The 24,457-nt window shown below is 53.0% G+C and overlaps 1 protein-coding gene across 1 annotated transcript; it reads right to left on the bottom strand.

Moving 5' to 3' along the window:
* Nucleotides 1-14,413: 14,413 nt before the first annotated feature.
* On the bottom strand, nt 14,414-18,059 carry AP5B1 (adaptor related protein complex 5 subunit beta 1). Its single transcript, XM_049616331.1, has 2 exons — nt 17,477-18,059; nt 14,414-17,373 (listed from the first exon to the last, which is right to left on the bottom strand). Exons 1-2 carry the CDS (start codon nt 17,624-17,626, stop codon nt 14,893-14,895), a joined length of 2,631 nt encoding a protein of 876 aa, XP_049472288.1. The 5' UTR covers nt 17,627-18,059; the 3' UTR covers nt 14,414-14,892.
* Between the last annotated feature and the right edge of the window lie 6,398 nt (nt 18,060-24,457).

Here is a 24,457-nt window from a genome sequence, read left to right as displayed (position 1 = left end):
ATGCTCTGTCTCTCTCTGTCTCAAAAATAAATAAACATTAAAAAAAAAAAAAACATTTGGGGGGCATCTGGGTAGCTTAGTTGGTTGAACATCTGACTTCAGCTCAGGTCATGATCTCACAAGACTCCTGAGTTCAAGCCCCGTATTGGGCTCACTGCTGTTAGCATGGAGCCGGATTCGGATCCTCCTCTGTCCCCTTTTCTTTCTGCCCCTCCCCCACTAGTGCTCGCGGGCTCTCTCTCTCAAAAGTAAATTAACCTTTAAAAAAATTGTTAGTAGTCGCCTTAGAGTTTGCAATATATGTTTATAATTAACCAATTCAGCTTTCAAATAACGCTGTACCATTTCAGGGGAAGTGCAGATACCTTGTGACAAAGTATTCCCAGTTTCTGCTTACAAAGTTGCCTGCAGCCCATTGACCAAATACTTGAGGCTGGCTGAGTAAAACGTTTCTCCAGGAACTCTTTACTGTCTTAATGCTAATGCTTTGCTAAAGGGAAAAGCAATCTTAGCTTGACAATAACTAGGCCTCCAGTACCCTGGGAGTCTTTTTTTTTTTTTTTTTTAATTTTTAAAAAAATTTTTAAAATTTACATCCAAATTAGTACATAGTGAAGAAATGATTTCAGGAGTAGATTCCTTAATGCCCCTGACCCATTGAGCCCCTCCCCCCTCCCACAACCCCTCCAGTAACCCTCAGTTTGTTCTCCATATTTATGAGTCTCTTATGCTTTGTCCCCCTCCCTGTTTTTATGTTATTTTTGCTTCCCTTCCCTTATGTTCATCGGTTTTGTCTCTTAAAGTCCTCTTATGAGTGAAGTCCTATGATTTTTGTCTTTCTCTAATTTCACTTAGCGTAATACCCTCCAGTTCCATCCACGTGGTTGCAAATGGCAAGATTTCATTCTTTTTGATTGCCGAGTAATACTCCATTGTGTATATAGACCACATCTTCTTTATCCATTCATCCGTTGATGGATATTTGGGCTCTTTCCATACTTTGGCCATTGTCGATAGTGCTGCTATAAACATGGGGGTGCCTGTGTCCCTTCCAAACAGCACCCCGGTATCCCATGGATAAATGCCTAGTAGTGCAATTGCTGGGTCGTAGGGTAGTTCTATTTTTAGTTTTTTGAGGAACCTCCATACTGTTTTGCAGAGTGGCTGCACCAGCTTGCATTCCCAAGCCCTATAATTTCTTGAAGTTAAATGCTCATGGCCCTCAGAGTTCCCTTCAGCTTTGCAGTCTCCTGCTTACTGTGTATTTGCCCTTACGGGTAATTCTCCATGACCAAGCAGCTGAGGAATAAGTTCAAGCTTGGCGTACAGGTAGTTGTGTATCCTAAGCTGGTACTAACCGGACATGGCAGGCTCTATCGTTACGGCCCATTGGCAGGAGTCCAGAAGGAGAAGTGGACATCCGGTTGGCCAGCAGTGTGACCCTACATCAATATTTCTCCACCTTGACGTTACTGGCATTTGGGGCTGGATAATTCCTGTTGTGGGAGCTGTCCTGCACATTGTAGGATATTTAGCAGTATCCCTGGCCTCTCCATGCAGATACCATAGGAACTCCCCCTCCCCAAGTCCCCCAAAATGTCTCCACCTATTGCTAGATGTCTTTTAGAGAGTGAGGCCACCCTTGGTTGGGAACACTGGTCTACTGGTCTACGGTGGTTCATGGTGGCAGCTAAAGGTGAGGCAGATGTTCCAGGACGCGGCCAGAATGTGATTAGAAAATTAGTGGCTCATGGGGCATCTGGGTGACTCGATCAGTTGAGCATCTGACTTGGGCTCTGGTCATGATCTCACAGTACATGAGTTCGAGCCCCACGTCGGGTTCACTGCTGCCAGCGCAGAACCTGCTTTGGATCTTCTGTCTCCCTCTCTCTCTGCCCCTCCCCTGTTTGTGTTCTCTCTCTCAAAAATAAATAACCATTTAAAAAATAAGAAAAAAAGAAATGAGGCCATGGTATGAGGACCACGGGCATCACAGGCCTTACCGTAAGCTGTCTCAGAAGAGTAGGCTCTATAGAAGAATGGAGTATCTACCGAAAACAGTTACCCTGTCCACTGGCAAACAGTATCTCGCTAGTTTCAGGCAGCTGTCCTATAGGATACGGTATGTCCCTATCCTAACGGTACCTGTGGATTTTAATTTATAGCGGTGACTGAGTGATGACATAGAGAGGTCAATGCCATTGAAAGAAAAGTTCAACGTTATTTACAGTTCCCCTGGGAACAAGAGGGAGGGCATGCCACACGGGGCCACGTGGGGAAGCACCAGCGTTGGTCAGGAGGCAGAGAGGAGCGAAGGGAAGGCACAGACCACTGCCTTTCTCGGGGCTTCTGCGGGAAAGTCAAGACAGGGCCGGGTAAACAGCGTGCACTGAGGGACTTTGGGGCATAGGGGCTGTCCCTAGGCATCTGGTACCTGGCCCTGGGCTGATTTAGGGGAAGGGAATATTGGCTTGGTGTTTGACAGGTAAATAGAGGAGGTTGTTCAGAGTATGGGCTCGAACCCCTTACTCTGTAAACAACTTTGGCTGTTAGTTCAGCCCTGTAATTAACGGATGCCAAATATGGAATCTAAGAAAACACAGAGCGGTGCTCTGAATCAAGGACCTATCTGTGGTGTTTTTTCACTCTCGATGAGACTACAAGGGTCTGAGAACCAAGGGATAAAAGTGGGATATATACATATACGTATACAATCATATACAACAATTGTCTCACAATTTGTAAGAAACTTTTATTTGAAGTAGTTTCTTTTTATTATTTTTTTTAAACGTTTATTTATTTTTGAGACAGAGAGAGACAGAGCATGAACGGGGGGGGGCAGAGAGAGAGGGAGACACAGAATCGGAAACAGGCTCCAGGCTCCGAGCCATCAGCCCAGAGCCCGACGCGGGGCTCGAACTCACGGACCGCGAGATCGTGACCTGAGCTGGTCGGACGCTTAACCGACTGCGCCACCCAGGCGCCCCAAACTAGTTTTAAACTTACAGAACACTTGAAAGACTTCCCAAATACCCTTCGCTTGGCTTCTCCTAATGTTAACATCCTAGGTAGCCAGGGCGCAACGATCAAAACCGGGGAATTAGCACCGGGGCAATACTATAAACGAATCTGCAGACAAGATTCAAGTTTTGCCAGCCTCCGCATCGATGCCCATTTTCCGGTCCAGGATCTGACCAGGATCTGGTCCAGGATCACATATCCCATATCTTCGGTCACTCTTTTTCTTTTATGACCGTGACACTCACGAAGAGCGCCGGCCAGTTATTTTGTAGAATATCGCTCCGTTTGGATTGGCCTGATGTTTTTCTCCCAAGTGGACTGAAGATATGTATTTTGGCAAAAATACCACGGAACTGCTATTGTGCGCTTCTCCATCAGCATATCACTGCCCTTTTTAAGCGTTTATTTTGAAGTACTCCCTACACCCAGCGTGGGGCTCGAACCCACAACCGTGAGATGAAGAGTCGTGCGCTCCACCGACCGAGCCAGCCAGGTGCCCCAGGTGCGCTTATTACTGCTGTGTTCACTCCAATCACTTGGGGTTCTCCCCTTTAGAGTCACGGTATATTATTTTATAATTCATAAGGGTCTTATAGGGAGCTATTTTGAGGCTATGCAAATACTCTGTCCCTCCTCACGCTTCTCCCACCATTTAAGAACTGAAGGATGGGGCGCCTGGGTGGCTCAGTTGGTTGAGCGTCGGCCTTCGGCTCATGTCAGCTCATGTTGGCTCGTGATCATGTCATGACCTCAAGGCTGGTCTGTGAGTTCCAGCCCCACCTCGAGCTCTCTGCTGTCAGCAAAGACAGAGCCTACTTCGGATCCTCTCTCTCCTTTTCTCTCCGCCCCTCCCCACCCCCCTCTCTCTCAAAAGCAAACATAAAAACAAAAAAAAGAACTCACTGCCGATTACCTGAAACTATTATTACTCCCGGTGTGCCCAGTGGTGATTTCCTATTTCTGACATTCCTTCTACATTTATTAATTGGAATTCTAGAGCTGTCCTTTCCCCCTCACGTGTTTATTCAATTATTTACTTATATCAACATGGGCTCATGGAGATTTACTCATTCTATAGGTTTGAATCCCTTATTATCATGATTTACTTGCTTATTTATTCCAGATTTGGCCATTGAGAGCTCCTTCAAATTCACTGCCTTCATACATTGAACAAGTTACCGTCATTAAAAAATGTCTTGTTGGGGCGCCTGGGTGGCTCAGTCGGTTGAGCATCGGACTTCAGCTCAGGTCACGATCTCGCGGTCCGGGAGTTCGAGCCCCGCGTCGGGCTCTGGGCTGATGGCCCAGAGCCCGGAGCCTGCTTCCGATTCTGTGTCTCCCTCTCTCTCTGCCCCTCCCCCGTTCATGCTCTGTCTCTCTCTGTCCCAAAAATAAATAAATGTTAAAAAAAAAATTAAAAAAAAAATGTCTTATTGACAGTTCACATACCGTAAAATTCACCCCTTTAAAGCATAAAATTTAGTCATTTTAGGATATTCCCACCATTACGAAACCACCACAATGATCAGACTCCAGAGTATTTCCGTCCCGCCAAAGGGAAATGCTATTTCCATTTGCGGACACTTCTTGTTGCCTACTTCCCCCAGTCTCTGGCAACCATTAGTTTGCTTTCTGTCTTTGGGGATTTGCCTATTCTGGAAATTTCATAAAAACGATCTCACACAGTACGTGGCTTTTTGGTTCTGGCTTCTCTCACTTAGCGTCACGTGTTCGAGGTTCATCCGTGCTGTAGCACGTCCGTTCCTTTTTACGGTTGACTAATATTTCACCGTACAGATATACCCTATTTGGTTTACCCATTTATTTAGCGATGGCCGTTGGGTCGTTCCTGCTTCTCGGCCATTATGAACAATGCTATGATGAACATTCACGTGCCCGTTTCGTGTTAACATATGTTTTCAACTCTCTTGCGTGTGTACTCGAGTGGGTATTAGCTAGAGCTGCCGTCACCAGAGACCACAGACTTGTGGATTACACAACAGAAATCCCTTTTCTCACAGCTCTGGAAGCTAGCAATCCAAGATCAAGGTGCCATCAAGGTTGGTTTCTGGTGACCCTTCTTTTCTTGGCTTGTGGATGGTCGCCTTCTCACTGTATCTTCACAAGTTCTCTCTCGGTGCTTTGAACTGGACTTGTATTTCCCTGATGACTTATTAGGCTGAGCATCTTTTCATGTGCTTCTCGGCCACTTACATATCTCCTTAAGGGAAATATCTATTCTAGCCCTTTGCACATTTTTTGGTTGGGTTGTGTGTCTCTTTGTTGTTGAATTGTAATTGTTCTTGATACGTCTGGATACTATTCCCTTTCAGATATATGACTTGCAAATATTTGCAATTTTCAATATTTCAGATATATGACTTGCAACCCATTCTTTGGGTTGTCTTCTCACTTTCCTGAGAATGTCCCTCGATGCACAAAGTTTAGATTTTTTTTTAAGTTTATTTATTTTTGAGAGAGAGCATGAGTCGGGGATGGGCAGAGAGAGAGGGAGACAGAGAATCAGAAGCAGGCTCCAGGCTCCGAGCTGTCAGCACAGAGCCCGACGCGGGGCTCGAACTCACAAACCATGAGATCGTGACCTGAGCCGAAGTCAGACGCTTAACTGACTGGGTCACCCAGACGCCCCTTAGAATTTTTGATGAAGTCCAGTTGGTCTGTGTTGCTGCTTATGCTTTTTGGTGTCATATCTAAGAAACCATTGCCAAGTCTAAGGTCATGAGAATTTACCCTTATCTTTTCTTCTGTTTTATAGCTTTAGCTCCTACATTTAGGTCCTTGATCCATTGTCAGTTACTTTTTGCCTTTGAAGTTACCTATGAATTTTAGGACCAGCTTTTCTGTTTCTGCAAAAGCCATTCGGATTGTGATATAAGGACCACACCAAATCCGTGGATCATTTGGCGGGAGTATCGCCATCTTAACAATATTCAGCCTTTCAATCCATAAACATAGATGCCTTCCCATTATTTGTGTCTTGTGTAATTTCTTTCAGAAATATTTTGTAGTTTCTAGTGTATAACTCCTGCATTTCCTTGATCGAATTTATTCTGAAGTATTTTATTCTTTTTGGTGCTATTATAAATAGAATTTTTTCTTAATTTCCTTTTTGATGAAATTTTTTTTAGTGTTTATATATTTTTGAGAAAGAGACAGAGGGTGAGCAGGCGAGGGGCAGAGAGAGAGGGAGACACGGAATCTGAAGCAGGCGCCGGGCTCTGAGCTGTCATCACAGAGCCCGACGTGGAGCTCGGACTCACGAACCATGAGATCATGCCCTGAGCTGAAGTTGGACGCGTAACCTATAGAGCCATCCACGTGTCCCCTTAATTTCCTTCTTGGATTGTTCCTTGCTAGTGTACAGAGTTCAATAGGCATTCTTGAGATCTACTATATTGATTATGTTGTTTATGTCTTCAATGTCATTCCTTATTTTTGGCTCTTTTTTTCCTCTGTCTTATTTTGAGTGTGATATATTAAAATCTCCTGTAATTAGTGTATTTCTATCTATATTTATTTGCATCATCTGTAGTTTTTGTATCTCGAAAGTGTTTACTGGAGCACCTGGCTGCCTCAGTTGGAAGAGCCTGCGACTCTTGATCTCGGGGTCAGGAGTTCAAGCCCCACATTGGGTGTAGAGGTTACTAAAAGAAAAAAGTTCGTTATGCTATGCGGTGCATAAATACCGTGACAAATGTTACAGCGTGGTTGTGAATTGTGGCTTTTAATATTTAAAATTGCCCTTTTTGTCAGGTTTAATGCTTTGCAGCCTGAATCCTACTTTGTTTTAGATCAAGAGCATTACCTCTGATTTTTTGTTTCCATTTGCCTGGTATGCCTTTGTCCCCTATCTTTAGTTTCTCTGAATCATGTTGCTCGAGGTGCCTTTCTTGTAGATAACATCGTTGGGTCTTGCTATTTCAGCCAAATTAAAAATTAAAAAAGAAAATAGGTGAGCTAAACCTTACATTTACACTTATCAATATAATTGGTGTGTTTGGTAATAACTCTCTGTCATAATATTTTATAATTATGCTTATTTGTTCTATTTGATATTTGAGTTGTATTTTTTTGATCTCTAATTTATAAGATAAATTCGTATTTAGGAAGGCTTATATTTTTGTTCTAGTGGTTACCATTGTATTTATACCTTAAAAAAAAAAAAAGAACCTCAATTTCAAAACTCTGTCTGGCTTATCCATTTTTACTGGTACCTTTAACTCCTACTTATTGTCTGTTCTTTCAGTCAAAGTCCAATCTGGAGAGAAATCACACAGTAATTTGAACAGGGGGAGTTTGATATAAAGAATTATTAATTATAACAAGGGACCGAAGTACCAAGGCATTGGCCAATAAGAACTCCAATGAATATAGAAATAGCAGATATTGGGGTGCCTGGGTGTCTCAGTCAGTTAAGCGTCCAACTTCGGCTCAGGTCAGGATCTCACAGTTTGGGAGTTCGAGCCCTGCAGCGGGCTCTGTGCTGACAACGTGGAGCCTGCTTCGGATCCTCTGTCCCCTCCTCTCTCTGCCCTTCCCCCGCTGGCACTCTTTAGCTCTAAGATAAATAAACATTAAAAAAAAAAAAAAGAAAAAGAAATAGCAGATATAAGGAGCAGCCCTCCCACCCCCCATTTACAGCAAGGCTGTGCCCAGGAGATACCTCTCTTCCCACGCATAGGTCTGAGATCCAGATCTGGTTGGACAGAGCATGACTGTGGCTCACAGGGTGTTAGCGAAGTCAACTGTGGTGCAGGTGGAACTTGCTGGAAAACCATTCTGTAGGGTGCCACGGAACGCTGTCGATGGGCAGGTGTCTCAGTGGAGATACTTTGCGCCAAAACAGTCCAAGGGGAGGTGCTGGGAAGCTGCTAACGGCTGGCTGTCGGGCGCTAGAGGAGGCTGGTGCCGGCAGAGCCATGGGTGCCCTGGAGGCTTGATGCCTGAGGAGCCACGGATCCTGGAGAAGCTTCACGAGACGGTCTAGTGAGACCTTCAGAAGGTGGAAAGAAAACTTCCTTCTGCCCTGGCTCCTCTGCGCCCTCTGCTGGCAAGCTTAAGAGTGAGCCAGCCGGCAAAGACCCAGATTTAAATGGCCCCAGCGTATTTTCACAGAGCAGTCCGTTAAGAGTGAATTTGGAGCGGAGAGGCACCCATACAGCCATCAGTGAGTTTCAACCTATTTTCCTTTCTCCCTCTCCCTTCTTCTCCCACGCTTTGAATTACACTCATTATCGCAATATGTAACATGTTTACTTTTTTCCCCATGCCACCTCTGGTTTAGCCTTAAGTCATACGTGTATATATATTTTCATCATCTCTAGGGTGGGTAAAGTACATTCTCTATCAGATTGGCTCACAGGTGCAGACTTCCCGAAGTAGTTGCTGAAAAACAGAAAACTGTTTCCTATGGCCTTGATACTTGAAGGACAACTTGTTTGAATATAAAATCCTTGGTTCCTGCTTTAAAAAATAGAAAGTTAAAAAAAAAAAATGCTAGGGGCGCCTGGGTGGCTCAGTCGGTTAAGCGGCCGACTTCGGCTCAGGTCATGATCTCGAGGTCCGGGAGTTCGAGCCCCGCGTCGGGCTCTGTGCTGACAGCTCAGAGCCTGGAGCCTGTTTCAGATTCTGTGTCTCCCTCTCTCTGACCCTCCCCCGTTCATGCTCTTTCTCTCTCTGTCTCAAAAATAAATAAACGTTAAAAAAAAAAAAGCTGTTCCATTATTGTATCGCTTTGTTTATTGGCTTTTATTTTTTGTTAAGTCTATTTATTTATTTTGAGAGGGGTGAGGGGCAGAAAGAGGTAGAGAGAGAGAATCCCAAGCAGGCTCCACTCTGTCAGCACAGAGCCAGACTTGAGGCTCAATCTCACAAACCGTGAGATCATACATAACCTGGACCCAAATCAAGAGTTGGACGCTTACCCGACTGAGTCACCCAGGCGCCCCTGTATTTTGGCTTTTAAAAATCTGATGCCATTCTGATTCTTTTGTCTTTGTAAGTTATTTGATCTTTCTTCCTGAAGATCTTAAGAATTCTTTTTTTTTTTTTAAGATTTTTTTGGGGGGTGGGGGGAAGGGCAGGGAGAGAGAGGGAGAGAGAAAATCCTAAGCAGGCTCTGTACAGTCAGCATGGAGCCTGATGTGGGGCTCGAACTCTCGAGCCGTGAGATCATGACCTGAACCGAAATCAAGAGTTGGACGCCCCAAGAATTCTTTTTTTTTTTTTTTAATTTTTTTAATGTTTATTTATTTTTGACAGAGAGAGACAGAGCATGAGCGGGGGAGGGGCAGAGAGAGAGGGAGACACAGAATCCCAAGCAGGCTCCAGGCTCCGAGCTGTCAGCACAGGGCCTGACGCGGGGCTTGAACTCACAGACCGCGAGATCATGACCTGAGCCGAAGTTGGACGCTCAACCGACTGAGCCACCCAGGCGCTCCAAGAATTCTTTTTTTTTTTTAATGTTTATTTATTTTATTTTTGAGACAGAGAGAGACAGAGCATGAACGGGGGAGGGTCAGAGAGAGAGAGAGGGAGACACAGAATCTGAAACAGGCTCCAGGCTCCGAGCTGTCAGCACAGAGCCCGACGCGGGGCTTGAAATCACAGACCAGGAGATCAAGACCTGAGCCCAAGTCGGACGCTCAACCGACTGAGCCACCCAGGCGCCCCAAGAATTCTTTATAAAGAGTATTTTCAGGGGCACCAGGGTGGCTCAGTCGGTTAAGCATCTGACTCTTGATCTCAGGATCATGAGTTCAGGCCCTTCACTGGGCTCTGTGCTGACAGAAGTTAGTAGCCTACCTTCTACCCAGTAGAAGCCTACTTGAAAATAAATAAAATCTAAAAGTATAAAAATATCTTGAAAGCTAATAGTTTTATGAGGACATGTCTTAACGCTGATTGTTCTGGGTTAGTTTTCCAAGGTTCCCAGTGGGCCCTTTCAATGTACAGGGTTTTTGCTCTTTTCTTATAGTGTTAAATATCAGCTCTGGCTCATTGTTTGGTTTTCCTTCAGGGACTCCGATAATACCAATGGGATTCCTTCTTTGACAATCTTCTGTTACCATTATTTCCTTCTTCTACTTCTTTATCACGTTTTCATTCTCTTGATTGTTCTTCTGTCTTTCTTCAATGACCCTTATTGTATGTTTGAGTCGATTCTCCCTTGGGCATCTTACAACGTAATCTTTATTTCTAGATAATTTTGTGCGTTTCTTCCATTTCTCTCCTGAGTTCTACCAACCTTCTTCGTTCTTTTCCTGGGTGTTATCTATTTCCATTCTGTTTAAAATTTCTCCTTCTAGGGGCTCCCGGGTAGCTCAGTGAGTTAAGCATTTGACTCTTGGTTTCTGCTCAGGCTATGATCTCATGGTTGGTGAGTTCCAGCCCCGAGTGGGGCTCCGAGCTGGCAGTTCAGGGCCTGCTTGGGATTCTCTCTCTCCCTCTCTCTCTGCCCCTTCCTCGACCTCTTTCTCTCTTAAAATAAATAAATAAACATAATTTTTTTTTTCTCATTCTAGGTGGCTTTGCATATCTTCTAACACTTGTTTGGGGTGTATTTCGTTCTGGTTAGAGTGCTGCTCTGTGGCTGTTTCTTCAGGGGTGGATGTAAATTGTTCTTGGTTTGACAGGTGATGAAATTCATTTTGCGATATTTTGCAGTGACTCTGTAAGAATCCGTTCATCTTTTCTTGCTCATTTCTGTGCTGTTGGGTGTCTTCTCCCTGATCGAATGCTCCTTCTTTTGCCAACATGGCGAAGTCCAGATGCTTTCATGGATTTGTTTGGAGAGGGGGTCCTTTGGTTTTGTTCTTTCGTCTTGCAGAACCATGAAATCTCTCCGTTTTCTTCCCCTTTGACAGCCAAAGGGTACCTCTCCCTTCCTTGTGGCCCTTTGCTCTCCAGGAATCTGTGGTTTTCAGAGACGGGCCGGTTACATCACTGTGTACTTTGAAATCCCTCCCTTAGCGTCAAGCCTCTGACCTACTCCAGACAGGGTTTCACATTTTTCAGACGTCAGGTGGACGCAGTGTTTCTGTGAGGTCTTCCATCAAGTGTGGGCCACTACCAGCTCCCTACTTCTCCTAGCTTTTCTCAGCCGGTCTGCTCAGAGCCCGTGTGGGCAGGGTGAGGGTGGGACAGGGACATCGGAGACGGTGTGCTGTCACTGTTTCTTGTTTTTACTTACAGGTCCTTTTAAGTCTGAGCATTCGACCTTCAGGCTCTACTGGGGGCTTGGTTTTGCATAATTATATCTTTCTCTTCTCTTCGTTCCATATTGTTTTTTTTTTGGGGGGGGGGGGAGAGATAGGAACTAGGCTGCTACTGTCATTGTCTTTAGCTACCCAGAAGTCTCTCTCGAAATAATTCGCTTCTCATCCCTCCAGCTTTGGCCTTTGCCAGTTTAGAGTCCTTAGTACCCAAGAGAATGCTAGCGGACACAGCAGTGGTTCTTTTGAACTGGAAGGGAAGACTGCTACCTTGTGTTTTTGCCCTTTTCATGCCTTGGTACCAACAGCTCTAAAAGGATGGCTGAGGGGTGCCTGGGTGGCTCAGTCGGTTAAGTGTCCAGCTCTTGGTTTTGGATCAGGTCGTGATCTCACGGGTCATGAGTTCGAGCCCCGCATCGGGCTCTGTGCTGACAGTGTGGAGCCCGCTTGGGATTCTCTCTCTCCCTCTCTCTCTTCCCTGCCCTTGCTTGAGCTCTCTCTCTTTCTCTTTCAAAATAAATGTTTTTTTAATAATAAAAAATAAAAGGATGATTGATCCTGATGATCAAGGAAGAAATTGTTGCTGCCATACAATGGAGGGGGGAGTCCCCAGGACTCACCAGGACTGCCAGGCCCAGTGATCACCTTCACTAAAAAAACTAAAGACACCCAATACAGGCAGACTTACCAAGGACTTAGACCTCTTGGGGAAGAAGGTCACCTCACTAGGTAAAGATCCTTGAAGACAAACAAACAAACAAACAAACAGCCCATGTGATGGATCATAGAAGAAATAAGTTATAAATGCTAATCTAGGGGGTTGAGAGATTAAATACAGGATGCTCAGTTATACCTGAATTTCAGAGAAACAACTTTTGCTTGTTTTAGTATCAGTATGTCCTAAAAAAATTATTTGTTGTTTCTTTGAAGTTAACTGGGCACCCTGTACAGTATTTTTATTTGCTAACGCTGGAAGCCCTAATGATGGCCTTGTAACTCATTACACAACACTTTCTTCCTTGCAAGTAAAATCTAGCTTAGCCAGTATCTTTCCCTTGTCTTATGTAAAGTGTGTTATTGATGATTGTCTTCATAACCCAGTGCACCTGTTACAGTGTATCGAGATGGGATCATGACTCAACTACCAAGCGTCTCCACACCAATCTACACTTCCACAGTTGCCATGCTGGGGGGAGAGAGGGCCGGGAGGCTGAACGCTAGCAGTTAGTGCTTTGCCCCAGAACTGACATTCTATGTTTCATTAGCCAGAGCTGGTCTCACGTCCAGGCCTAAGTTCAGGGAGGTGGGGAAGGGGACTAATGTACCTAGAAGTGGAGAGCCAGCAACATTGCCAATGTCCAGACAGGTGGCCAGTGGCTGATGGAACTTGGGGTCTTCCCTTTTGGGAAGAAGTCGTGGTTGGAAGAGGGGTAGTTGCGGGAGCATGTCGTTGTTGCTATGACCTTCAAGAAGTTTAAGTATGAGCAGAAGTATGTGGAGACTGAGCGTGCAAAGGGGTGGACTGTGGTGGATGCCATGGGCTCATGTCCATCCCTACCTTCCCAGGCGTACTGAGAGGATGTGAAACTGAAAACTTTACTCAGACACCTCTTAGTCAAATTAAGCACACACATGCCTTATGATTCAGCAATTCTCTTCCTAGCATGTGTCCCAGGGAAATTGCCACATAGACACATGAAGGGACATATTGTGACGCTCGCTGTGGCATATCCGTGGTGGGGGCAGGGGAGCTGGAGGTCATCTGGTGCCCAGCACTGGAGAAGTGGGTGGACAAAATGGGACGGATGCATGGATGGGTGGACAGATGGGACAGAAGGATGGCTGGTGAGTCCTCCCATGGGCCAGTGATCTTAATCTTAGGCTGAGGATTATCACTACTTAGTGCATCTGAAGTCAAAAAGAAAACGAGTACACTTCCCAGGCTCCCTTGTGCTAGAGGTCTGTGTGAGAAACAGATGTCCTCTAAATGACGTGGGCAGAGGAAACAAGACGGAGGCCACTCGGCGGCCGCAGGAGGCTCGGCCTGTCTGTAGCAGGGCCAGCGCTCTGGCTTTGTGGGTGCCAAGAGGCACCTGGGCTCTGGCAGCCCACCCACATTCCAGGATCGAGGCCCAGCTTCTGGGTGCTCGGAGGAGCTGGACTGCAGGCAGGGCAGGGGGTCCTGGAACTCAGCAGTGCCACAGGCAGCTCCTGGGGGCCCCCTTCTCTAGCCTTCCCAGCCACTTTGGAAGTAGCCGGGTGTCTTAAATCCCTTTCCTGGATTCTTTCCTGGAACCAAACCCTTCCTGATTTGGCAGTGGCGTGCCCAGATCACCCAGCAAGTTACCGCCGTGGCCCCAACTTGGGACAGACCTCCCGACCTGACCTGTGACGGCCCGCTTGTCCCGGGCCCTGCTTTCCTTTCCCAGCCCGCCACGGTTAGGAGGGGCAGGAATGGCCCATGAGGAACCTGTGGGCTGGAAGCCCAGGGGGCAGGGGCCACACGAGAGGCCCTTCCGGAGCAGAACAGTTAGGCCCCAGCCTCTGGTCATCCTCTGCCCAGCACTGCTGATTGATCACCGCTGATGGACCACAACCCCCCACCGCCACCCCAGGGGCTGGCCCAGGGCAGAGAGGCCTGGGGACTCCGCCGCCCTGTGATCCGCGCAGGTCTCTGTCCTCACGGTGCGGTGATGGCAGACTGCTCCAAGATGACGAAACACCATTACTAACCAGCTGGGTGACCACAGGAAAATCACTCAACCCCTCTGGCCTACAGATTTCCTCATCTGTGGGGCCCCACCGAGCTGTTGCAAGGATGAAATGAGGCAGCGTAGGTGGAAAATACCAGCTTGGTGCCCGGCAGCAGGGTCGGCGCCAATACACTTGAACTCAAAGTTGTCTTGCACATTTGGAGAAAGAACAAAGGGACTAGTTTTTCTTAGCTAGAAGATTCTTAGGTCCACAGGTCGGGTTGCAGTGAAGGAGAGTCGGCTTAGTTTTAGCCCGCGTTATGGGGCCTTTCTGTCTTAGCTCCCCAAATATACTGACAGGCCCTTCCTAGAGCTGGCTCCAATCGACACAGCACGGGGAGCCCCCCTCCCGGGAAGGAGCTGCTAAGCCCTCTCTGCGACTGGCCTCCGGTCCGGTCCGTTGCGCTAGCTAGCCGGAGCTCCCTGGGGCGGGCACCCGGCAAAGCTCTGGAATTGGAAAGGACCAGTCCCAGGTGAGGAGGCCTAAATCCAGCTCCCTCGTTTCTAAATTGCCGCAAGGCTCCGGGCCACCGCCGGCCCCACTCTGGGAAGTAGAGACGACAAGGACACTTTTTCTCCTACTTGCTGGGCAGGGATTCTGGAGAAGCCCAGCATACCGGGGCAGAAAGATACGTTGGGCCCCTGCAGTAGGGGTGGGGGTTCCTAGTCTGGAGGTTTTCCTGGAGCCTCTCGCCCCCGCCCCAGTGTGCGTGCCCCCAAGTGGGGTTCAAAAGAAAACAAACCAGTAAAGTCACTGGTGAAATGTAGGTTATTTTAAAGAAAGGACCCACAGGACTGGGTCCTGGCCCTCAGTGCCCTTCTTGGACAAGACCCTGTAAGGGCCACCTCCCTCGTCCCGCTCCCACCCGGCCTGGCCTCCAGGCTCAGACAGCAGCTGACAGCCCACGGAGGTAGTCCCCAGCCAGGGGCAGCACAGCCCAGTCATCGGTCCGCAGGGCCACGGGCACCCCGTCCTCCCGGGCCGCCTCCAGCCGCAGCAGCAGCCTCGAGTCCGGGGGCAGACGGATGGCTACGTGGTAGCTGGTGGGGGGCTCGGCCACCACCACGAAGGGCTCCAGATGGCGGGACACCAAGGCCTCCAGCCCCCGTGGCCCAAGAGGGCACCAGAGGCGACTCTCGGCGCCCTTTGGCAGGCAGGAGTCCCAGAGCTCCTCGAAGAAGCCCAGCTTGTCCCCCTCGGGGGCCTGGGGGAAAGGCAGAAAAAGGTCAGCGAAGTTCACGGGCAGCGGCGGCAGGCGGGCATGGCACGTGAGGCCGGTGGGCGTGGTGTAGAGGGCACGCACGTCCAGCCTCGCGGGGGCCGGGCGTCGGGGCTGCAGAGGCAGGAGCAGAGGACGGCAAGGGCGGCCGGGGCACAGGCAGGGCACGTGGACGGCCCCCAAGGGCGCGTACACTCGTCCTTCCACGCGGAAGCGCAGCTCCAGCGAGTACGCCGGCTCCAGCACCTCCACGCGGAGCTGCAGCACCGGGCCCGGGCCCGCCGCCCCGCGGGGCCCCACGCTCAGCCGGATCGGGGCCGGGGCCTCCCGCACCACCAGCACCGCAGCAAAGCCCTGGTTCTCGGCCACCAGGGAGGAGGCCGACGCGGGTGCAGCAGGCGAGGGGCCCAGGGCCGCCCCCAGCTTGGGCCCCGCGAGGTGGGCCAGGAGGATGTAGTAGAGGCGGGCATGGTCCCGCCCGTCGGGGTCCTCCCACTGCCTGGCCAGCGCCTGCAGCAAGTCGGCCGGGCCGCCCCCAACACCCGCCCGCAGCAAGGCCCGGCAGACCCGGAGCAGGGCCTGCTGGAGGCCCCAGTCCGTGCAGTGCGCAGCTGCGGCTCCCAGGAAGCCGAGGGTGGCACTCTGAGCGTTCCCGTCCGCCACTCTGGCCAGGATCTGCAGGTGCCAACGAAGGGCCTCATCCCTGCCCGGCCTGGACACCACCTCCTGCCGCAACGCCACTCTCAGGGGCTCCCCCAGCTCCGGGCCCACGCGATCCAAGAGGTCCACAAAATGCGGAGCCAGCACCGGCCGGGCTCGGTACAGCCGGGCCAGTCCGTGGGTCAAGGGTGTCAGCACCGTAGGCTGCGTGGCTAGGCACTGAACAACCAGGTAGGAGGCCTGGAGGCAGAGGGTGGCCGAGGCCCGGGGGCCCCCGTCCAGGGCTGCCCTCTGCCGCAAGCCGGCCAGCAGCTCCTCCAGGTAATGCCGGGGGCTCCGGTCCTGGCCTTTCTCTTCCTTTTCTTCATCTTCCACGCACAGCAGGCACAGCAGATGCAGGCGGGCCAGGAGGGCCATCGGGTCGTGCAGGAGACTGGGCAGGAGGCCGCGGCATAGCCGGGGGCCCAGCAGCAGCGGCGCGGCCTCCTCACCTGTGGGGCCCAGGGGCCAGTTCTCGGGGAAGCTCAGAAGGCAGTGCAGGTGAAAGAGGTGGGCAGGCAGGGGCAGCGCCGGGTGCTGGGCGGCCACGGTGAGCCGGCGGAGCAGCAAGGCCTCATCCTGGGCCGTGAACAGGGCTTCCCCAAAGGCTGCCTTAAGCGCCAGAACCGCGTGCAGCAGCGTGAGCTGCGCCGTGCCCAGCAGCCGCACCAACTGCGGCTTGAAGAGCACTGGCGTCTGTCCCCGGAGACCCCGCAAGGCCCAGCCCAGCAGCCACAGAAGCTGGGCCTGAGCCACAGGAGTGAGCAGGTAGGAAGTGTCCAGAAGCTGGGCCACAGCAGCCCGTAGCTCCCGGGCCTCCTCAGGAGTGGGTTCCAGCACTGCAAGGCCACACTCCTCCTCCGCTGCTGGCCAGCTGGGTGCCTGCGGTTGAAGGCGGGCATCCCCCTCCTCGGCTAGCGCCCAGTTCCAGGGATCACCCCCAGAGGGAGTATCCCCAGCCATGAGCAGGCCCTGCAGGCCGGCCCTGGCCCTGGCCCGTATCACCAAGGTGTTGCGCAGAGCGAGCGCCAGCAGCAGGCTGAGCGGCTGAACCGGGCCTTCCTGCCCCAGCAGACCCCGCAGCAGCCCCAGGCAGCCCCCCAGCAGCCCGGGCTTGCAGCTCTCCAGCTCCCGCAGGCACTCACACGCCGTGGCCTGCAGGGGGCGCTGCTCCGAGGCGGGGCCAAAGCCTCGCCCCAGATCGCGGCCGGAGGCCAAGCCGAGAAGAAGGGGCAGGAGCCGGCGGGAGGCTTCCGAAGTGGGGCCCAGCGCATCTCCTGCCACCAGGGCTGTGGTGGCCGCCAGAAGCAGGGGCCGCCGCAGGGCCGAGGGCCGTGGGGGTAGAAGGACCAGGGTGTCCAACAGGGAGGTGGCGGCTGCCTCGGCTGCAGTGGCGTCCGGCCACAGGTGGGCTGGATACTCCAGGCTCAGGGCCAGCAAAGAAACCTGGAGATGGGGGATTTGGGTGGGAATCACGAAAATGAGGTTCAGGGCGCGGTGGGCTGAAGTGACCAGATGGGTCAGCGCAGGGAGCGCACGCAGGGCCTACCTTGGTCTGTTCGCTCAGCTTCTCACTTCTCAGTTCGCTCAGCAGGTCACGACCCAGGTCCTCACCCTCGGGACCTGCCATGAAGGCGGACGGGCTGGCCCGGAAGGCGCCCAGGCGCTGCGCCCAGGTTTCCCGGCTCAGGGGTCCCATGGTCCGGCGGCACGCAGGTCCCCTGCAAAGAAGCTAGGGAGGATCAGGCTCGCGGCCGCCAGAGGGCGCTCGGGCACCTGCTTGCACCCCAAAGGGGCACGGCCACCCCGGGGCCGCCTCGCAAATCCCAGCTGCCCTCTGCCACGCGCAGACGCCAGCGGAGACCCCGCGCCTGGATCCCGGGATGAAACCGAGAAGTTTCGGGGGTGACGCCGGGGCGGGGAGCCGAGGGTCCCCGCGGGGCAGGGCCGCCGGCGCGGGGTGCGTGCCGAGAGCTCATTAGGCCGCCCGCCCGCGGCCGGCACCGAAACCACAGCGCCGCCCCGGCCCCCGGCGCCCGCGGTAACGGGCCGGCAGCTCTCACCGTAGCTGACTCAGCCGCCGCGGGCACTGGGGCCGGCCGGCTCCTTCCGGGCGGCGGCGCGCGGCGGGGCGGGGCGGGGCGGGGCGCGCGGCGCGTGGGCGGCGTGGGCGGGGCCGTAACGGGGCCACCGCCTTCCCCTCCCGCCCAGCCAGCAGGTGCCGACTCGCCGGTTTCGCTGGGGCTGAGTAACTGTCCCGCTGCGCGCAGGCCCCCCTTCCCCGAAACCGCCGCAGGCCCGGGCAGAGGCGGTGGAATTGGGTGGGCCCGGGCTCCCGGATGCCGGGGTCCGGTCCGCGCGCGGGCAGCGATCCCAGGGCCTTCGGGTGGACGGCGCCCACCGGGCCGGCGAGGATGGCAACCGGCGCGCCCCCCGCCGGCGTCTCGGCGCACCACACCCTGCGGGGGGCGTGGGGTGCGGGTCTTTGGACTCCCTGGGTGCCCGCTGGGAGGGGGGGGTGTGTGCAAGGTGCGGTCCCAGGGCGCCCGCAGGAAGTGCTCCTCACAGTCCCGGCTGAACCGGTCGGTCGGGCGCCTCAGGGCTTGGCTTCGCTTCTCCGACGCCGGCCGGGTCCCCCACCCGCTCGGCTTGGGGGCGCGGAGCCGGCGCCGGGGTCACGGCGGGCGGAAGCCGCTGACCTTTGCCTTAGGCCACACCACAGTCGGCAAGGGTTGCGGCAGCAGCCGAGCCAGCGTAAAGCTGGCAGGGCAAGGCCATAAGCTTCCATGAAGCCGGAAAACAACGGGATGCAGACGTGCAGAGTGGCAGGGCCTGGCGGGTCACCGGGCTCACGGCATGTCTAGCACGGACTCAGAAACCGAGACCTCGCCACTGAAGACCTGGGGGCAAGCAGTGCACGAACTCAGCACTCTTGATTTTCAAGGGGCTGGATCAGAGCTGTTTGGCGGCACTGAAGGGGCTCGCCTGGGGCTCATCAGGCAGCATCTCCTGGGCCCCTGACCCACACTGCAGATGCCCCGCTGACTGCTGGCTTCCAGGGCCCAGAACTTCGGGCGTTCAGGCCCCACCAGCTACAGTAACGCCTTTGGCTCTAATTAGCCGGCTTTGAAGATGAAACAGACCTGAGCCCCTACCTTAGCGCTGCCAACTAGTTTCTCTCCTTTCTCCAGTCTTCGCAGGCCCCTCCCTACCCCATCTTGCTGCCCTCCAGATGGGAGGTGATAGGGAGTGGTTGGGTAGAGAGAGCTGGAAAAGAGGCTGTCTGGGTGCCCACGGTGCCAGGGATGCCAGGGGGATGGAGACAGGGAGCCACCCCCAGGGACAGGTCCAGCTGGAAAGCCCGGTCCCAACTCCTCTGGGCCCTGGCTCCACAGTTGACTCACAGGCGGCAGCCCCAAACCACTTCCCTCTAGGTGCCTCAGTTTCCCCATCTATAAAATGGGAGTGATGACTCCCGCCCAAGAGACTGTGGGGTGGGGCAGCCTGGCTAATTAAACCTAAGATGAAAGAGGCCAAGATGAGAGCAGCCCTGAGAGGGAAGTCAGCTTGGGGGTAACAAGGAGGCTGTCTGGTTTCCCTGTCTGAGGCCCAGAGGGTGCTGATAACTACATACCCCTAGCCCTCACCCCTCACAGGGAGGGAGGAGTGATTATTAAGCCTCTTTTACAGTTAAGGAGACAGGCTTCAAAGGGTCAGGAAATCCACCACTGACTTTGGCCCTCATTCAGCCTCGGACAGTCGCCAGCCTTTCTGAGCCTTGGCTCCTTTGGGGCCAGGGGTCCGGAGGGAGGGAACCCATGTGTGGTTCCCGATGTTGTGGTGGCCACATCCACATGGACTCCCAAGCTCACAGCAGCCCTGGGCTACCTGGGGGTGGGTGCCGTTCACAGATGAGGAAAGGAAGGCCCAGAGAAGTACAGTCACCAGCCCAAAGTCACAGAGCTCCTAAGAGGTGGAGCCTGGACCTCAGCAGACAGCCCCTCCATGCCCCTGACTCGGCCTCCTTCCACAACCAGCTGCCCTCAGCCCTCTCGGGTGTCCAGGTCCCGGGATGGGCCTTCTCCTTACCTGCTGGTGCAGATGTCCCTGCCCTGTTCCCCTGTGGCACAGGCCAGCCAGAGAGTTAAGCTCGGCCCACCAGCACTGAGAGCACAAACGTTCCCTGAATCTGCAGTCTGCAGGCCTGCCCTGGAAAGTGGCCTCCCAGCCAAGAGGAGTGGGCCGCAGCCAGGTTCCCTGCTCAGAACTCCCTACTCGATGTTCACACCTCACTCCTTCTCTTCCTGCTGAGTTTCCATCCTCCCCAGAGGCGTAGCCCAGCTCTGGGGAAGACACTAGACACAAGGCTTAGAAAGGGAAAGTCAGTTTTCCGAGGGGTCCTGAGCCTCAGTTTTCTCATCTGTAAAATGGGGACATGACCGACCCATCTTCCCAACGCTGGGTATACAGGGATGCTTTAAAAAGAACACATCAGGGGTGCCTGGGTGGCTCAGTCAGTTGAGCGTCCAAGCGTCCGACTTCGGCTCAGGTCATGATCTCTCAGTCCGTGAGTTCGAGCCCCAGGTTGGGCTCTGCGCTGGCAGCTCGGAGCCTGGAGCCTGCTTCTGATTCTGTGTCTCCCTCTCTCTTTGCCCCTCCCCTGCTCATGCTCTGTCTCTCTCACTGTCAAAAATGAATAAATGTTAAAAAAAAAAAAAAAAGAACACATCAATAGGCAAATCCATAGAGAGAAAGCAGAGTAATAGATGCCAAGGGGTAGTGGAAGGGAGGAAGGGGAAGGACTGCTAATGTGTACGGGGTTTCTTTTGGGGTGATGAGAATGTTCTGGAAGACTGGTGATGGCTGCACAACTCTGTGAAGACACCAAACCCCCTGAAGTATATACTTTAAAAGGGGGAACTTATGGTATATGAATTCTATCTTAAAACCATTAAAAAATTTGTTTAACGTTTACTTATTATTGAGAGACAGAGAGAGACAGAGCATGAACATAGGAGGGGCACACTGCAGAGAGACGGGGAGGCACAGGATCCGAAGCAGGCTCCAGGCTCCGAGCTGTCAGCACAGAGCCTGACACGGGGCTCGAACCCACAAACTGCGAAATCATGACCTGAGCCAAAGTTGGACACCCAACCGACTGAGCCACCCAGATGCCCCTTAAAACAAGTTTTTTAATGCTTATTTTTGAGATAGAGACCGAGTGCGAGCAGGGGAAGGGCAGAGAGAGAGGGAGACACAGAATCCGAAGCAGGCTCCGGGCTCCGAGCTGTCAGCCCAGAGCCCGACGTGGGGCTCGAACCCACGAACTGCAAGATTATGACCTGAGCTGAAGTCAGATGCTTAACTGACTGAGCCACCCAGGCACCCCTAAATTATATCTAAATAAAGCTAGCAAAATAGTGTTAAAAGAAAGAGGTCCCTCGTGTACAGAACTTACATTGTAGGGGCCAGGCGGGGGAGGGTCACGGACAAACCTGACAAACCAAAATTTCACGGATTAAAAGATGCCTCCAGGGAAACAGAACAGGGTAATGGACCAGAGATGACTGGGCCACAAGGATTTAGCTAGGGTGGCCAGAGGGGCCTCTCAGAAGCGGGGACACTTGGCCGAAACCTGAATGACAAGAGGTAACCAGTCATCAGGTGGGGAAGAGGCTTCCGGGTGGAAGGCGCAGCGGAGGAGGGGCCTCAGCGGGACCAGGCCTCAGCAGGCTGGGTGGGTGGCGGGCCACGCGGGCACACAGAGCCCACGGGAAGGGAGACGCGTGTGTCAGGAGGTCAGCATGCGATCAAGGTGCACTGGCCTCCAAGACGTTCTTCCAGCTGCCACGGGAGCCACGGGAGGGCTTGAGCCGAGGGGAGACAGCTAGCTGGGGGCGGGAGCTGTCCCGTGGCCGGGTGAAATGTGACAGGGCTTTGGACCAGGGTGGTAGCTGTGGAGACGGAGGCGTGGGCAGATGTGGGACGATCTGGGAGCGGAGGGGACTTGCCCGTGGGTGGATGTGTAGGGTGAGGAAAGGCGGGGGGCAGATGACTCTGGGCTTGGGTGCTGAGGACTTGGGAGCTGACAGTCCCAGTCTTCACGATGGGCAGTAAGGACGGAGTGAAGCCTGGTGGCCACAGTGGTGAGCCTCACCTGGCTGCCTGGTCTCCTCCAGCAGGAAGCTTTGGCTTCTCCCTGCACTGCTCCAGAGGTTCCAGATGGCCCAGGAAGCCTCCTCCTCTGCCTACTGTCCCCCCTGCCAGCCCCACCTGCTGAGCCTTTTGCCCATGATGACCGTGGGAGGGCTGCAGGCCCACGGGCAGGACCTCAGCAGACATGGGGGAGTTGGTGTCCTCACAGCACTTCCACTTTGTCGAGGGCTTTGCGGCCTCCCCGAGGCCATTGCTAGATGGGGCCGGAAGGGCCACCTTTTGAGCAGAGGCCTTGGTGGCCAGGGCCCCATCGGCCTGCTCTAAGGCTGGGTCCATTCTTAGAGGCTGCTCAAAAACAAATCAACAGCGTCTCTTGACCGCTCGGAGGAACAGAGCTGGAACCAGGAGCCCCACTTTACAGATGTGGAAACTGAGGCCCTGCCAGGTTAGGCGGCTTGGCTTGAGTCCCCGGAGGCTAAAAGTCTGGGGCAGCCCAACTCCCGGCCCTTTCCTGCTTCTCCTCCCAGCACATCTCATCTCCCAGAAGCCCTCTACCTTCAGCCTCTGTGCTTCCCAGCCCTGCCCCCTCCCTGCACCCCGTCCCGGCTCCCCTGCTAAGCTTTCTCTGAGAACAGGAAGGGGCTGTTCCAAGCCTTCTCCATCCAACTCTGCCTCGGCCCTCCCTGGGCTTCTCAGGGCACCAAAGGCGGGAGCCGGCCACTACTTTTTGGGGAGCACGGTCCTTGCTTGCCTGCTGGGGCTCTGGCTTTCTTTACACCCCTGTCCGCCACCCCAACGAGAGATGTCCACTCAGAATGCCTAGAATCAGAGCTCACGGCTCCATTAGCAGATGGCCCAGGCCACCTCCTGCTTGGACAACTGCAGTAGCCTCCTTACTGGTCTCCCTACGGCCACCCTCATCACCCTCCCGCGGACACACATACTCCGTTCCCCTTAGCCGACCCCAAGGCTTTCCCACCACTCTGAGCCTCACATGACACGGCTCACCTGCCTCTTCAACCTCGGCTCCCACACCCTCCCATCCCCTTGATAATATCGCTGCCTGGTCTTTCTGTGCATCTCACGCACACTAGGCTCACTCCACTCCCGCTCTGGGGTCTTTGCACCAACCGTCAGGCTCTTCCCTGCTCTGCACAGCTCCTGGTTAGATCTCAGCACCCCCGGCCCGTCACTATCCCATCACCGAAGCCGTGCACCGCGCTAAAAGTTTCCTTAGTATTCTGTCTGCCTCGCGTCATAGAATCACCAGTGCCCAGCCAATGGTGGGTGTTCGAGAAGTATCCGTTGACTGGCTTAAGGACTGAACGAATAATATCGAACGGATGCCGTGTGAACAGAGCAGAAGGTGCCTGCCCTCATGGAGCTCGCAGGTTAGCCTGGTGTTCGTCCAAGTTCACACACGCCGTCTGGTTCCAGGGCTGCTCGCAAACCACAGGCGACATGCCAGCAGTCTATGGCTCCCATCTGCCCTACAGAGGTATTGTGTTTGACTCGTTCCATGGTTTTAAAAAAATTGAGCCAGCTTTTAAAAATTGGTATATTTCACATACAAATCTGGATATTTGGGGTGGGGGGGGGGCTTCTTTTCCCAAAATGGACAGATGGGGCCACACCGGGTTTCTCTGCTCAAATGACATGATTGCTACTACACCCTTCCGATAGGCACATTCTCCATGGTCCCCACCACTCTCTCTGACTCTCTCCCTGACAGCCTTTTATCACTGAACCTGCCCCATCGCTTTCCTTATGATAAATTTGCTCTGTATCCATGCCTCTACCAAGAGTTGGAACGCGAAAGGCTGAATGGGTCCCGTGAGTCAAGAAAACCAGATATTCGTTCATTCAACAAATATTTATTGATAATCCACTATGTGCCGGCAACAGTTGTAGGTAGGGCAGCGGAAACCATGGATGAATATCCCTCCCTCCCGGGGCCTCATTCCAAACACTGTGTGACATTCTTTTCACAAGTGGAGACATCTGAGTTGTTCCTCACTGCCCCCCCTTCCACGAGAAAGACTATGCTTCTCGTGTCCGGGGTCATCGGTGAAGACTTCGTCATAGTTTCCACGAAGCACCTACTGGGTGACGAGCCCCTGTAAGGGTCTGGCACCAACCGAAATGCTCAGTAAGTGTTCGTTGAATTCATTAGCTGAATTTACCTCCTAGGCAGGGTTGGTCAATGATGTTTCTCCAGGATTTATTCAAATGCTTGAGTCCGCGGCCGGCACTCAAGTCATGTCACTTGAACCCAAGGGTGCAGGTAAGAGGGGAGGACTATCAAAGTACGTTTGGGCTGCAAGAAGGCAGAGCCCTGGGAGAGGAGGGCGAAGGCGCTAACAGTACCGCCTGC

Source organism: Panthera uncia, chromosome D1 (assembly GCF_023721935.1).
Source record: "Panthera uncia isolate 11264 chromosome D1, Puncia_PCG_1.0, whole genome shotgun sequence".
In the NCBI taxonomy this organism is placed as follows: Eukaryota; Metazoa; Chordata; class Mammalia; order Carnivora; family Felidae; genus Panthera; species Panthera uncia.
Note: the sequence above shows the minus strand (reverse complement) of the source record. Positions and strands in the feature narration are given on the sequence as shown.

What these genes read in the sequence shown, in the direction of transcription:
- AP5B1 (XM_049616331.1), bottom strand. Translation starts at nt 17,626, where the DNA reads ATGGGACCCCTGAGCCGGGAAACCTGGGCGCAGCGCCTGGGCGCCTTC. An exon ending in AGCTGAGCGAACAGACCAAG is followed by an intron (nt 17,374 to 17,476) that starts GTAGGCCCTGCG and finishes CCCCATCTCCAG; the next exon opens with GTTTCTTTGCTGGCCCTGAG.